General features: G+C 37.0%; 1 protein-coding gene across 20 annotated transcripts in view; it reads right to left on the reverse strand.

Moving 5' to 3' along the window:
• The window catches only part of OXR1 (oxidation resistance 1), a 449165-nt gene that overhangs the window by 36123 nt on the left and 397356 nt on the right, over positions 1-15686 (reverse strand). For all 20 annotated transcript variants that reach the window (XM_072734052.1, XM_072734050.1, XM_072734064.1 and 17 more), the window contains 2 exons: positions 4102-4286; positions 583-1340 (listed from right to left, as the gene is read on the reverse strand). In XM_072734052.1, the coding sequence (XP_072590153.1) occupies positions 583-1340; positions 4102-4286 (943 nt within the window). The remainder of the gene's footprint in view (positions 1-582; positions 1341-4101; positions 4287-15686) is intronic.

Here is a 15686-nt window from a genome sequence, read left to right on the forward strand (position 1 = left end):
AAATAAAACATAGTCTATAATTTTCATAAGTAAACAGTACTAAAAACCAAAACTGATAGAGAAATAGTGTTTTAATTTATCCTCAGTGCTTTATAAAGGAAAACTAATCAAACAATGACAAACTCTGGACACCTGGAATACTGTAAGAAATAAATTTTTATGTTTAATTGCATTTTTTTAAAGGCAGAATTACAAACTTTGGCAACTACAAATTGCAATATTTTATGTGCAGTGAAAAAAGACATTTTAATGAGGTAACATACCAAGAATTAAGAGAAAAATGGAAAAGTCATAACTATCATAGAGCTTGCGTGCATTTTCAAGAAATTTTTTAAAGATGGAATACAAGAGTATCTAAATGCAGTGGAAAAGATGCTCATTACGTGTACAATCCACCACCGGATAAGAAAAGACAAGACTAGGAACTAGAGACCACATATTTATCCCCAGAGAAAAATTAGTCAAGGGCCACTAGATCATCCTTCAGAGTAGCTTAAGATACTGCAGCTTTTCAGTCTATGAGGAAAGAGGAAGACAACATGTGATAAGATGAATTAACTTTATATATTGCTTAACACTTACCTTCTAAATCAGCAGGTGCGATTTTATGTTTAATTTCTTTTTGTGACACCTGTTGAATATTTTCCCTTTGCTGTCTAGTCTGTTGCATAGTATGGGTTTTCCAGAGTTTCCGTAGCTCTTCTACCTCTGTCTCAGAGTCCTGATTTTGCTCCTTTCCTTGTTTTCCTTTGTTGACAGTTTGCTTTTGTTTAAAATCTCCTGCTTCCTCACAAGGCATACTTTCTTTTTCACCCTCTTCTTGATGTAGTAAATTCTCATTAAGAAGAAAATCCTGGTCTGCATTATCTTTTAAACTTGTGCTTTGTTCTTTTGGGCCAGATATTTCCTGAAAATTATCCGTAGCTTGATCTTCCTTCATGGCTCTTTCCAGATTATTTAAATTTATTTTAAGAGAAGTTGTCCCAATTTCATTTGTAGAATGTCCAGAATCAGATTTTAAGTGATCAGGTGTATTAGTAGACTCTGAAATGGCTGTTGAGCATTCTATGCCACTCTGATGGACAGTTTGCACAGATTCTGATGACGCACCAGATGATTTATCTTGTCGAAGCTCATCTGAAGAGACAAGCTCCTCTCGTATAGGAGAGAGTTCTGATTCCGTGAACACGTCCTCAGAAAGAGACTCCTCAGTGCTCTTCGGGGCTGTGCTGGCACTATCATTACCTGCATCGCGGGTTCTGGAGTCTATTTCATCAGTATGACTTCTTGTCATTTTCTTTAAATGGCAGAAGTCCCTTCCTGATACCTGATCTATTTCTCTGCCAGTAAACAGAATTAAAAGTTGTTACTTTTTAAATTCTATTTTATTTCCTACAAACTTAATACTAAATTAGTTATCACTAAAAAGGTTTCTAGAAAAGGGTGTAGCATATATCTCAACAGCACATCAAAAATTTGATTTATACAGACAGACCAAGTAAGCAGTTAAGTCAAGCTTTTGCAATATCTAGGTATCTGAGAAATATCAACATAAGATTTCCTGAATTAATCCACCTTAAAGAAGCTGAAAATATAAGTTTTGGGTGAAGCTCTAATTCTACACTAAAATTTACTGATTACGGGAATATGGAAAACAAGCTTAGATAAAATTTGGATTAAAATTTTAAATGTCTTAGTAAAGAAAAAATACACAGATATTACACACATGGACACACACAAACATCCAGTGCTTATTTACATGTACATAGAGATTACACTAAAATATGCACCTCAAATGCAAAGCTGAAGACCAACTAGAATAAAACGGAGACAAAAATACTTACGGGAATTCTTTAGGCTACCAGCAACAACTCTTAATAATTCAGAAAAAAACTTGTTCAGCTAAAGGTTCAGATACTAGATATGTGAATAGTTAATAATTCTATCAAGATTTCCATGTTTAATGGCATTTGTATATAGGAGTACTAATGTTCAACGTTAGATAGCTTAAGTTCTGGAAGGAGGCAGTACAAACATCTACATAAAGCATGAAATAAAATAAATTTAAAACGATGGTTAAAAAGTAGTTTGTGACAAATGGAAATTAACATGAGTGGAAAAACTACTAACATTTTTATAAGTATAGGAGATAAGTTCAAACAAATAATTGGCTGTTTCTGGATGTGAAGCTGGGTAACTTCTATTTAATTCTTTCCTTGTGATATTTTCCAAATTTAATATAATGAGTATGCATAAAATTTTTTAACTAGAATAGGTAAATATTTATTTTTTAAAAAGCTTTTCAGTTGAATTACAACTCCTGTCTGTTTTGTCTCTCTTGCATTTGATTCACGGAAAGAAACATAAGCATCTAATTTGTGCTATTAAAGATGTAATAGTGTCATCTACTGGTGATTCACTCAAATTGCATAGATACGGTCTTGGCACTTGGAAAAGGCAAAAGTTTTGAGAAACTGTACGTGCACATTTAATAAGATCATTAGGTAGGAGATAAAGTTAACAAATGTAAGAAGACACACATTTGTATATGGACTGTAAAACCTTCAGAGTTAAAATGCTGAAAGACTATGCCAATGATGTTGCTACTGCTTAATACAGTTCTAGAACACTACTTTTGAAATCAACTTTCCAAGTGGAAGACAGAAGGAAATCAATCAAATCTTATACCTCAGTATTGCTACACATGACATTACTCTGCAAAACTACTTGATTTATCTGATTCACTGCCAAATATTGTTTTTGATTAATTCACAAGGCAAGACTGAAAGACTTCTTTAGGGAGGAATTTCTTTAAATGTTTGGGTCAAATGCATGTCTTACCAGGGACATTCTAAATAATAAAACAGTAATTTGCAAGAAGAAGAGCACTACAGAATCTTAGTGGAATACTTACAGATTACTCAGCATAAAAGAATCCCAAAGTATCATAATAAAAATAAAAAAGCAGGGCAACAGAAAGTGAACCTCACAGTGACTGACAATATATACATACTTAAATAATCTTCTCGTTTTTAAATCTAATCCTTTACTCTTTCACCCTTGTCTCATCCCCCCACCCCACCCGAATATTATTTATTTCCTGAAAGTGACTTTGGATGAAGATATTCTAGGAATTATCTGCACCTTTACAGGTGAGTTTACAAAGCCAAAATAATTTCTATTGGAAAGAAGGTAGAATGGAGACTGTTTGAATACGGGATTTTATTCTATCACATGTATCCTAACAACTCATGTACTCTGTCTCAGAAACAAAAATAATTTGTTTTTCTCCTATGTAAGCAGTTCTGCACCACAAGGGTTAATTTTCATACAATGATCCACATCCCTGTGGGCTAATAAAAGGATATATATATCTCAATATCAGTTAAAGTGAAGCCAATTTTTAAACCTTTGACAAAGTATGTGTAGAGGAATGGAAAGTGTTCTTTTCTGTTCTCACTCCTTTCTTTGTATATTACCTTCTACTTTTATTCTTTATTCTTTTCTTTTCTCTCTGGTCATTCCTTTGGTTAAGCATATTACTTTCAAAGGCCATGCTGAGCTGCAGTCTCATAACTATGTTATTTGAATCGTAAGAATCCCTTGATCAGTATATTCCAAGGTTAACTTTTTCAAGGTCAACTGAGGGAGAAGGATGCTCATGGGATCTCCCTCAGATCCCACACCAGAATCTTCAGGCTGTTCTAAGAAAAATTTGAATGCTATCCTAGTCTACTTATATTACCTTGAATTAGTCACAGGAATAATTTAAAATTCTGAATGCTGTGTCTGAATTAAAAGGGCTGGTAAACACTAAATTAAATAAAGTTTATAGGTTACTTTTAAATATCCAGTTCTGACCAATTATACAAATATAAATCTAGAACAATTCCTAATTATTCAAAATGTGTTAAATATAATCTTTTCAGACTGTACTTTTTCATTGTTGATAAAATGAAAAGCGGTTATAATAAAACTAATAAAAAATACTTGAAAGCAAAAAAACAAAACAAAACAAAACAAAAAAAACTAAGAGTATTAAACCAGAGTCATCTACCTAGATGCAATAAAATTCCAAAGGAATATAAATACCAATCTTACATGGGTAAGGATTCCTTTATTTTGCTATCCAAAATTTCTTTGTACATTGCAGCTGACATCACCTCTTCCATTGGACACATGATGCCATATTCCTCACAGCCATTCTCTTGAACCAAAGGGTCAGTTTTATGTGGATCAAACATTATATTATTTGGTGTAACTAGCAGCACACCACTGACTGTACCCTAAGATGAAGAAAGAAAATAACATTTAATCTTCAAATTTTAAATTTTCAAAAAGTATTCTGTTTTTAATAATTTTCTTCCAATGTTAGGCCATCTGTTATATATAAAAGTAGTATATTTAAGCACTAAGATATTCTCATGAAAACATTTTTCATGATGTTTTATATTGATCTGCATTCTGCTTCCTGTGTTCCCCTCACTAGAGGTACCAAATATACTTTTATGTTCACAAATAGGTTTAATAAATATTGTGCCAATAATTCAATCTAGTATAAAAGAAAAATAGCATATTCTCTTTAAAATATTTTTTTAAAAATCTGTTTCAGCTTGAGTCTGTAACTACATAGCTATTTGACTTTGGGCATGCAAAGCTCCTGGGCCTCACTGTCTTCATCTGTAAGAGTAGGTATATTAGATGACTTCTAGAGTACACAGTAATCATTTTAACTTAATCATGAAAAGTTATAAAATTTTAAATATTTATAATAAACAGCAATATAAATATGAAGAGTCCAACCTCTTGTTTTACAAATGAGCAATCTTAAGTCCATGAGAAGCCAATCTCACTAACATTAGCTAATACTATGGAAAGCTTTATATGTATCATGCTCTATATACATTATTATTTATTTGCTCTTCACAAGCATAGCTATGAGATGATTATACAAATGGGAAAATTAAGGTAGTGAGAGTCTAGTCAACTTATTCTAAGTAATAAATAACACTGCAAACATAAGTGGTAGAATCAAGGTAGTTTGTGTTTTTAAATAAAATCTCTCCAGATTTGAGTCTAAACTACAGTCATTTCAACTCAAGTGCTAAATATTCCTTTAATTCAATTTTTAATTCCCATTCTACTATATTCTGTAAGTGTTAAAAATAAAGAGCCAGACAGAATTCTAAAAATAAACTAAGTAGTTACTTTAAAGCTGTCCTGTCCTTTTCTTTGGAAGCTATTAAGGAAAAGAAAAACTTAAATCCTGCTTGATTTGGTATCACATCCTTCTTCAAAATCCATATTCAACTCTCTAAATTTACCTGGCTTAATTTTAAGAACATAAAAACTTAAGTAATGAGAGATACAACTATTGAAAATGATCAAATGGAAGAGTAAAAACAGAAAATACTTAAAATTGTCACCCATCTGGAAAAAAATTACAGATGTTCAAGATAATAAAACATGCTTATCATTTGTAGAAACTGCATGCAATATTGGAGAGAAGCATATGTATGTGTGTATGTGTTTTGGTGGAAAAGGGGGAATCATTCTTGTAAGTTTAAATAGCATTTTTATTGTTGTTCAGACCAGGGGCCACCTAAATAAGGACTAACTTTATATAATATTTGACTGATATTTTAAATAGATTCATATGTATTAGATATGTTTGTATTCCTGGATCATATGCCAACACAAGTCAAAGAGAGATTGTAAGGTATGTTGTAGGGACATTTACATCCCTAAGGAAAATCCAAAAAATAGACCATCAAGAAGAGTAGAGTATATACAATGTAAAAAATTTTAAATATTTTTTTAAATTTAATTTGCCAACATATAGTGTAATACCCAGTGCTCATCTCATCATGTGCCCTCCTTACTGCTCATCACCCAGTGACCCTATCCCCCCCTCCTCCCCTTTTGCAACTCTTTGTTTCCCAGAGTTAGGAATCTCTCATGGAAGGTTTCTTATTCTCTATCTTCCTTACTCTATCTTACCTTCTATAATTTTAAGTTATTTGAAAATAAAATCAAGTAATCAGTAAGAATTAAGGAAAGCAAACACCAGGTCTCTGAAAAACCTCAGTTAATTCTTGATTTCATAATTTCAAATAAGCATTAGCTTTAAATAATGGTTTAAGGATGAGATTCACTGGCATTACATCTCATCTTTCACTTTAGAATATTTTTGCAAAGACAATTTGTAGTAGGCATATACAATAGAAAAGGCCCAATATTAATGTAATGTTTTAATTCACTATACCTGTTAATACTATAATACTTCTACTGTTAGTAGTGTAACAACAGAAGTAATTTGAAAAGCCTCTCAAAATTGTGTTTCTGCTTCTTAGATTAGAAGGGGCTTAAAGCCCTACCTCTTAACGCTAGACTGATCAATCTGTAATGTTACTTTCCAGGAAATCATCCTTAAAATTGCTGCTACTGAAGATGTGCTAATGTATTCTTCAAGCTTCTTTCCCTGACTCTAGGTGGGACTTTGAGATATCCTTTCTGATATTGTTCTCCCCAAATCAAGAGCTGACCATGAGAAACACTACTTCAATATAAAATTCATAAAAATCTTTTGACAAACTGCTCAAATTCATCTAACCAAGACCAAGTGTGAAATCATAAACTCATACTAAAGCATTCCTCTTTCATTCTTTTTTAATACTGTTTCATAAATCTGAACCTATCAGGAGCAAGAACATATTATAGTAAGTGGTTTCCAATTAAAATATCTTCTTAATCTCAAGACTTTCAGAAACTTTAAGCAAAGATTTCTCTTTAGTATTAGTAACTGTCAATTCCTTATGTGCAATTACCTGACTAATCTTCCATGGAGAAATTATTTGTTAGAAAATAAAGTCTATTTATAAAAGAAAAGTTACCACTCACACTGAATATTTCTGTAAATACTAGAAGATAAAAAACTATGACCTGGGAATCCAATCCAGTAGAGAGAAAAGCTTCTACTGATCTTTTAATCAGTCTTTTTTTAAAAGAGTTTGTTTATTCATGAGAGAAACAGAGAGAGAGGGGAGGGGGGGAAGAGACACAGGCAGAGGGAGAAGCAGGCTCCTTGCAGGGAGCCTGACATGGGACTCGATCCTGGGTCTCCAGGATCATGCCCTGGGCCGAAGGCAGCGCTAAACTGCTGAGCCACCCAGGCTGCCCTTTTTTTTCAGTCTTAAATCCACTGTAACTTAACTATGACAATTTTATTGATAAATTTCCACAATTTTTATATAAAAAAAAGTTACTACAATAAATCTATAGGAAGATCCAGCCTATAGCAAATGAACATCAGGTTACAAGCTGTTCCTAACCCTGCCATTGACTTTATCTTTTCTTTGATACTTAAATACAAATTTTATTCAAATAGCTACAACTGAAATTCTGCTTCTAGCCAAGAACTAATTTTGCCTAAAACTACTAAAACCACACACAAACACTACATCAAATGAGTGTTTTCAGCTACTGGAATGCTGGGCAGTGATACCTTTATAAGGGAAAACAAAGAAGATGAACTCTACAAAAGCCCCAGCTTACTGAGTAGAGAGTTTCCAGGCCAGAGGCAGAGAAAGGAGAGAAGAGATGAGCACTCCCTACTGAGAATGCTTTGGATATCTACTGAAGGCCTTCTTTCAAATTTCCAGCTGAGCACTGAATGCTACTTATATGAATGGCAACTATCCCAGGACAAGAAAAGCAGCAGCATTCAAAAGCAGAGGAAACAATTCATGGAGTCAACAGAGAAAGGAATAGTTTGTGTTCTCACTAACCACTGCAAAAAAACCTTGTAATTTATAGGGTCCCAGAAAACTCAGAAGGGCATCGTCTCTCAGTAAAGAGAAAAAGTAGCTATTTGCTTTGGTCCTGCCTAACAAAACTTAAAACAAAGCCATGTTATGATCAAATTGCTTTTAAAAAAACAACTGTGTTAGAGAAAATAGTATAAGAATATGTAGGAAAATACACAAATATCCAGCACTCAAGAAGATAAAATTTGTCCAGTTAAAAATTACTAGGCATGTAAAGGAAAATGAAAAAAAGGGGGTTCATCACAGTAACAAAAGTCAATTAACAGGAACAAATACAGAAGTGAGAGAGATAAATTAATTAGTAGAAAGATGTTATAACAATTATGATAACCATATTCTATATATTCAAGAATATAGAAGATAGATTGTACATAGTAGTTATGGACAAGGAAGATAAAAGAGAGCCAGTCTGAATTTACAGAGATGAAAAACATGCTCAAGAGAATTAATAGCAAATTAGACATGGCAGAAAAAACATTAAGTGAACTTAAAGGTATAGCAATTGAAATTTCCCAAAACAGAGAGATAGGGGAAAAAAAAAAAAAAAGAACAGAGCATCAATGAGTTATGCACAAAACCAAGCAGCCTACTTACTATTTGCATAACTGCAGTTCCCAAAGAGGAGAGGATAGAGAAAAAAAAAAGTGAAGAAATATGGCTCCGAATTTTCCAAATTTGATGAAAACTATAAACCAACAGATTCACGAAGCTGAGCGAATTCTAAGTAAAACAAACAGAAAAATACTCCAGGGCACATCATGATCCAATTGTTCAAAATCAATGGTAATGTGACTCTCTTAGAGATCTGCACTCTGAAGACTATAGAACGCTTATGCAAGAAATTGAAGAGGACACAAAGAAATGGAAAAACATTCCATGCTCATTGATTGGAAGAAAATATTGTTAAAATGTTTATACTACCAAAGCAATATATGCATTTAACATAATCCCTATCAAAATACCACCAATATTTTTCACAGAGCTAGAACAAATGATCCTAAAATCTATATGGAATCACAAAAGACCTGGAATGGCCAAAGCAATCTTAAAAAAGAAAAAGCAAAGCTGGAGGCATCACAATTCTGGACTTGAAGCTATAGTCATCACAACCTGATTACTAGGTTGTAGTCATCAAGACAGTATGGTACTGGACAAAAACAGACACATAGATCAATGAAACAAAACAGAAATCCCAGAAATCGACCCATAACTATACAGTTAACTAATCTTCGATAAAGCAGGAACGAGTACCCAGCAGAAAAAAGGCAGTCTCTTCAACAGTGGTGTTAGGAAAACTGGACCGCAACATGCAAAAGAATGAAACTGGACCACTTTCTTAATACCATATACAAAAATAAATTCAAAATGGATGAAAGACTTAAATGTGAAACCATCAAAAATTCTACAGAAGAACATAGGCAGCAAACTCTTTGATCCTGTCTATAGCAACTTCTTAACTAGACATGTCACTAGAGACCAGGGAAAAAAAGGAAAAATGAACTACTGGGACTTTATCAAGATAAAAAACTGCACAGCAAAGGAAACAATCAACAAAACTAATAGGCAACCTACGGAATGGAAGAAGATATTTATTTGCAAATGTTGTATCTGATGATAAAGGGCTAGTATTCACAGTTTATAAAGAATTCATTAAACACCCAAAAAATAGTCCAGTTAAAAAATGAGCAGAGGACATGAATAGATATTTTTCCAAAAAAGACATCCAGATGGAAAATAGACACATGAAGTTGCTTAAGACATCATTCAACATCAGGAAAATACAAATCAAAACTAAAATGAGATAGCACCTTACTCTGTCAGAATGGCTAAAATTAACAACACAAGAAACTACAGGTGTTGGCAAGGATGGGTATAAAGGGGAACCCTCTTGCACTATTGGCGAGAATGCAAACTGGTGCAACCACTCTGGACAACAGTATGGAGGTTCCTCAAAAAGTTAAAAACAGAACTATGCTATGATACAGCAATTGTACTACTATTTACCTGAAGTATACAAAAATACAGATTCAAAGGGGTACATGCACCCCAAAGTTTATTTATAGCAGCACTGCCTACAAGAGCCAAACTATGGAAGGAGTCCAAATGTCCATCAACTGCTGAATGGACAGAGAGGAGGGGCAAGATGGCGGAAGAGCAGGGTCCCCAAATCACCTGTCCCCACCAAATTACCTAGAAAACCTTCAAATTATCCTGAAAATCTACGAATTTGGCCTGAGATTTAAAGAGAGACCAGCTGGAATGCTACAGTGAGAAGAGTTCCCGCTTCTATCAAGGTAGGAAGACGGGGAAAAAAGAAATAAAGAAACAAAAGGCCTCCAAGGGGGAGGGGCCCCGCGAGGAGCCGGGCTGAGGCCGGGGCGAGTGTCCCCAGGACAGGAGAGCCCCGACCCGGAGGAGCAGGAGCTGCACCAACCTTCCCGGGCGGAAAGGGGCCCGCAGGGAGTTGGAGCAGGATCCAGGAGGGCGGGGATGCCCTCGGGCTCTCTGGGACACTAACAGGCACCTGAGCCCCAGGAGAGTGCGCCGAGCTCCCTAAGGGCTGCAGCGCGCACGGCGGGACCGGAGCAGCTCAGAGGGGCTCGGGCAGAGGAAGAGGCTCCGTGCGGAGGGGGCTGCACAGCCCGGGAGCAGCTCGGAGGGACTCGGGCGGCGGCTCCGCAGAGAGAGGGCTTCCCGGCCGGGAGCACGAATCCAAGAGCGCAGGCCCCGCAGCACAGGGGGCCGGGACACAGCCCAGGATCTGGCCTCCCCCCGGGACAGGCAGAGGCCGGGAGGGCCCAGGACAGCAAGGACGCTCCTGCCCCGAGCTGAGCACATCAGCGGCCTCGCCCTGGAGCCTCCAGGCCCTGCAGATGGAGAGCTCCGTAGTTCCTGCCCGGGGCTGACTCCAGGGCTCCAGAGCTGGCCCCGCTACTGAGGTTGTTCCATCGGGGCCTCACGGGGTGAACAACCCCCCACTGAGCCCTGCACCAGGCACTAGGCTGAGCAGCTCCCCCAAGTGCTAACACCTGAAAATCAGCACAACAAGCCCCTCCCCCAGAAGACCAACTAGACGGACTAGTTCCAGGGGAAGTCAAGGGACTTAAAGTATACAGAATCAGAAGATACTCCCCCGTGGTTTTTTTTTGTGTGTGTGTGTTTGTTTTTTTTGTTTTTTTTTTGCTTTTGATTTGTTTCCTTCCCGCACCCTTTTCTTTCTTTCTTTTTCTTTTTTTCTTCCTCTTTTCTTTTTTCTTTTTCTCTTTTCTTTCCTTCTTTCTCTCCTCTCTTTTTCTCCTTTTCCCAATACAACTTGCTTTTGGCCACTCTGCACTGAACAAAATGACTAGAAGGAAAACCTCACCTCAAAGAAAGAATCAGAAACAGTCCTCTCTCCCACAGAGTTACAAAATCTGGATTACAATTCAATGTCAGAAAGCCAATTCAGAAGCACTATTATACAGCTACTGGTGGATCTAGAAAAGAGCATAAAGGACTCAAGAGACTACATGACTGCAGAATTTAGAGCTAATCAGGAAGAATTTAAAAATCAATTCAATGAGATGCAATCCAAACTAGAAGTCCTAACGACGAGGCTTAACGAGGTGGAAGAACGAGTGAGTGACATAGAAGACAAGTTGATGGCAAAGAGGGAACTGAGGAAAAAAGAGACAAACAATTAAAAGACCATGAAGATAGATTAAGGGAAATAAACGAAAGCCTGAGGAAGAAAAACCTACATTTAATTGGGGTTCCTGAGGGCGCCGAAAGGGACAGAGGGCCAGAATATGTATTTGAACAAATCCTAGCTGAAAACTTTCCTAATCTGGGAAGGGAAACAGCATTCAGATCCAGGAAATAGAGAGATCCCCCCCTAAAATCAATAAAAACCGTTCAACACCTCGACATTTAATAGTTAAGCTTGCAAATTCCAAAGACAAAGAGAAGATCCTTAAAGCAGCAAGAGACAAGAAATCCCTGACTTTTATGGGAAGGAGTATTAGGGTAACAGCAGACCTCTCCACAGAGACCTGGCAGGCCAGAAAGGGCTGGCAGGATATATTCAGGGTCCTAAATGAGAAGAACATGCAACCAAGAGTACTTTATCCAGCAAGGCTCTCATTCAAAATGGAAGGAGAGATAAAGAGCTTCCAAGACAGGCAGGAACTGAAAGAATATGTGACCTCCAAACCAGCTCTGCAAGAAATTTTAAGGGGGACTCTTAAAATTCCCCTTTAAGAAGAAGTTCAGTGGAACAATCCACAAAAACAAGGACTGAATAGATATCATGGTGACACTAAACTCGTATCTCTCAATAGTAACTCTGAACGTGAACGGGCTTAATGACCGCATCAAAAGGCACAGGGTTTCAGACTGGATAAAAAAGCAGGACTCATCTATTTGCTGTCTACAAGAGACGCATTTTAGACAGAAGGACACCAACAGCCTGAAAATAAAAGGTTGGAGAACCATTTACCATTCGAATGGTCCTCAAAAGAAAGCAGGGGTGGACATCCTTATATCAGATAAACGAAATTTACCCTGAAGACTGTAGTGAGAGATGAAGAGGGACACTATATCATACTTAAAGGACCTATCCAACAAGAGGACTTAACAATCCTCGATATATATGCCCCGAATGTGGGAGCTGCCAAATATATAAATCAGTTAATAACCAAAATGAAGAAATACTTAGATAATAATACACTTATACTTGGTGATTTCAATCTAGCTCTTTCTATACTCGATAGGTCTTCTAAGCACAACATCTCCAAAGAAACAAGAGCTTTAAATGATACACTGGACCAGATGGATTTCACAGATATCTACAGAACTTTACATCCAAACTCAACTGAATACACATTCTTCTCAAGTGCACATGGAACTTTCTCCAGAATAGACCACATACTGGGTCACATCGGGTCTGAACCTATACCAAAAGATTGGGATCGTCCCCTGCATATTCTCAGACCCTAATGCCTTGAAATTAGAACTAAATCACAACAAGAAGTTTGGAAGGACCTTAAACACGTGGAGGTTAAGGACCATCCTGCTAAAAGATGCAAGGGTCAACCAGGAAATTAGGGAGAATTAAAAAGATTCATGGAAACTAATGAGAATGAAGATACAACCGTTCAAAATCTTTGGGATGCAGCAAAAGCAGTCCTAAGGGGGAAATACATCACAATACAAGCAGCCATTCAAAAACTGGAAAGAACTCAAATATTAAAGCTAACCTTATACATAAAGGAGCTAGAGATAAAACAGCAAACAGATCCTACACCCAACAGAAGATGAGAGTTAATTAAAATTCGAGCAGAACTCAATGAAATCGAGACCAGAAGAACTGTGGAACAGATCAACAGAAGCAGGAGTTGGTTCTTTGAAAGAATTAATAAGATAGATAAACCATTAGCCAACCTTATTAAAAAGAAGAGAGAGAAGACTCAAATTAATAAAATCATGAATGAGAAAGGAGAGATCACTACCAACACCAAGGAAATACAAACGATTTTAAAAACATATTATGAACAGCTATACGCCAATAAATTAGGCAATCTAGAAGAAATGGACGCATTCCTGGAAAGCCACAAACTACCAAAACTGGAACAGGAGGAAATAGAAAATCTGAACAGGCCAAAAACCAGGGAGGAAATTGAAGCAGTCATCAAAAACCTCCCAAGGCACAAGAGTCCAGGGCCAGATGGCTTCCCAGGGGAATTCTATCAAACGTTTAAAGAAGAAATCATACCTATTCTACTAAAGCTGTTTGGAAAGATAGAAAGAGATGGAGTATTTCCAAATTCGTTCTATGAGGCCAGCATCACCTTAATTCCAAAACCAGACAGAGACCCCACCAAAAAGGAGAATTACAGACCAATATCCCTGATGAACATGGATGCAAAAATTCTCAACAAGATACTAGCCAATAGGATCCAACAACACATTAAGAAAATTATTCACCATGACCAAGTAGGATTTATCCCTGGGACACAAGGCTGGTTCAACACTCGTAAAACCATCAATGTGATTCATCATATCAGCAAGAGAAAAACCAAGAACCATATGATACTCTCATTAGATGCAGAGAAGCATTTGACAAAATACAGCATCCATTCCTGATCAAAACTCTTCAGAGTGTAGGGATAGAGGGAACTTTCCTTGACATCTTAAAAGCCATCTACGAAAAGCCCACAGCAAATATCATTCTCAATGGGGAAGCACTGGGAGCCTTTCCCCTAAGATCAGGAACAAGACGGGGATGTCCACTCTCACCACTGCTATTCAACATAGTACTGGGTGTCCTCGCCTCAGCAATCAGACAACAAAAAGACATTAAAGGCATTCAAATTGGCAAAGAAGGAGTCAAACTCTCCCTCTTCGCCGATGACATGATACTCTACATAGAAAACCCAAAAGTCTCCACCCCAAGATTGCTAGAACTCATACAGCAATTTGGCAGTGTGGCAGGATACAAAATCAATGCCCAGAAATCAGTGGCATTTCTATACAATAACAATGAGACTGAAGAAAGAGAAATTAAGGAGTCAATCCCATTTACAATTGCACCCAAAAGCATAAGATACCTAGGAATAAACCTAACCAAAGAGGTAAAGGATCTATACCCTAAAAACTATAGAACACTTCTGAAAGAAACTGAGGAAGACACAAAGAGATGGAAAAATATTCCATGCTCATGGATTGGCAGAATTAATATTGTGAAAATGTCAATGTTACCCAGGGCAATATACACGTTTAATGCAATCCCTATCAAAATACCACAGACTTTCTTCAGAGAGTTAGAACAAATTATTTTAAGATTTGTGTGGAATCAGAAAAGACCCCGAATAGCCAGGGGAATTTTAAAAAAGAAAACCATAGCTGGGGGCATCACAATGCCAGATTTCAGGTTGTACTACAAAGCTGTGGTCATCAAGACAGTGTGGTACTGGCACAACAACAGACACACAGATCAATGGAACAGAATAGAGAACCCAGAAGTGGACCCTCAACTTTATGGTCAACTTATATTCGATAAAGGAGGAAAGACTATCCATTGGAAGAAAGACAGTCTCTTCAATAAATGGTGCTGGGAAAATTGGACACCCACATGCAGAAGAATGAAACTGGACCACTCTCTTTCACCATACACAAAGATAAACTCAAAATGGATGAAAGATCTAAATGTGAGACAAGATTCCATCAAAATCCTAGAGGAGAACACAGGCAACACCCTTTTTGAACTCGGCCACAGTAACTTCTTGCAAGATACATCCATGAAGGCAAAAGAAACAAAAGCAAAAATGAACTATTGGGACTTCATCAAGATAAGAAGCTTTTGCACAGTAAAGGATACAGTCAACAAAACTCAAAGACAACCTACAGAATGGGAGAAGATATTTGCAAATGACCTATCAGATAAAGGGCCAGTTCCCAAGATCTCTAAAGAACTTATTAAACTCAACAGCAAAGAAACAAACAATCCAATCATGAAATGGGCAAAAGACATGAACAGAAATCTCACAGAGGAAGACATAGACATGGCCAACATGCACATGAGAAAATGCTCTGCATCACTTGCCATCAGGGAAATACAAACCAAAACCACAATGAGATACCACCTCACACCAGTGAGAATGGGGAAAATTAACAAGGCAGGAAACCACAAATGTTGGAGAGGATGCGGAGAAAAGGGAACCCTCTTACCCTGTTGGTGGGAATGTGAAATGGTGCAGCCACTCTGGAAAACTGTGTGGAGGTTCCTCAAAGAGTTAAAAATAGACCTGCCCTACGACCCAGCAATTGCACTGTTGGGGATTTACCCCAAAGATACAGATGTAATGAAACGCCAGGACACCT

This window comes from Vulpes vulpes, chromosome 13, assembly GCF_048418805.1.
Source record: "Vulpes vulpes isolate BD-2025 chromosome 13, VulVul3, whole genome shotgun sequence".
NCBI classification, from domain to species: domain Eukaryota; kingdom Metazoa; phylum Chordata; class Mammalia; order Carnivora; family Canidae; genus Vulpes; species Vulpes vulpes.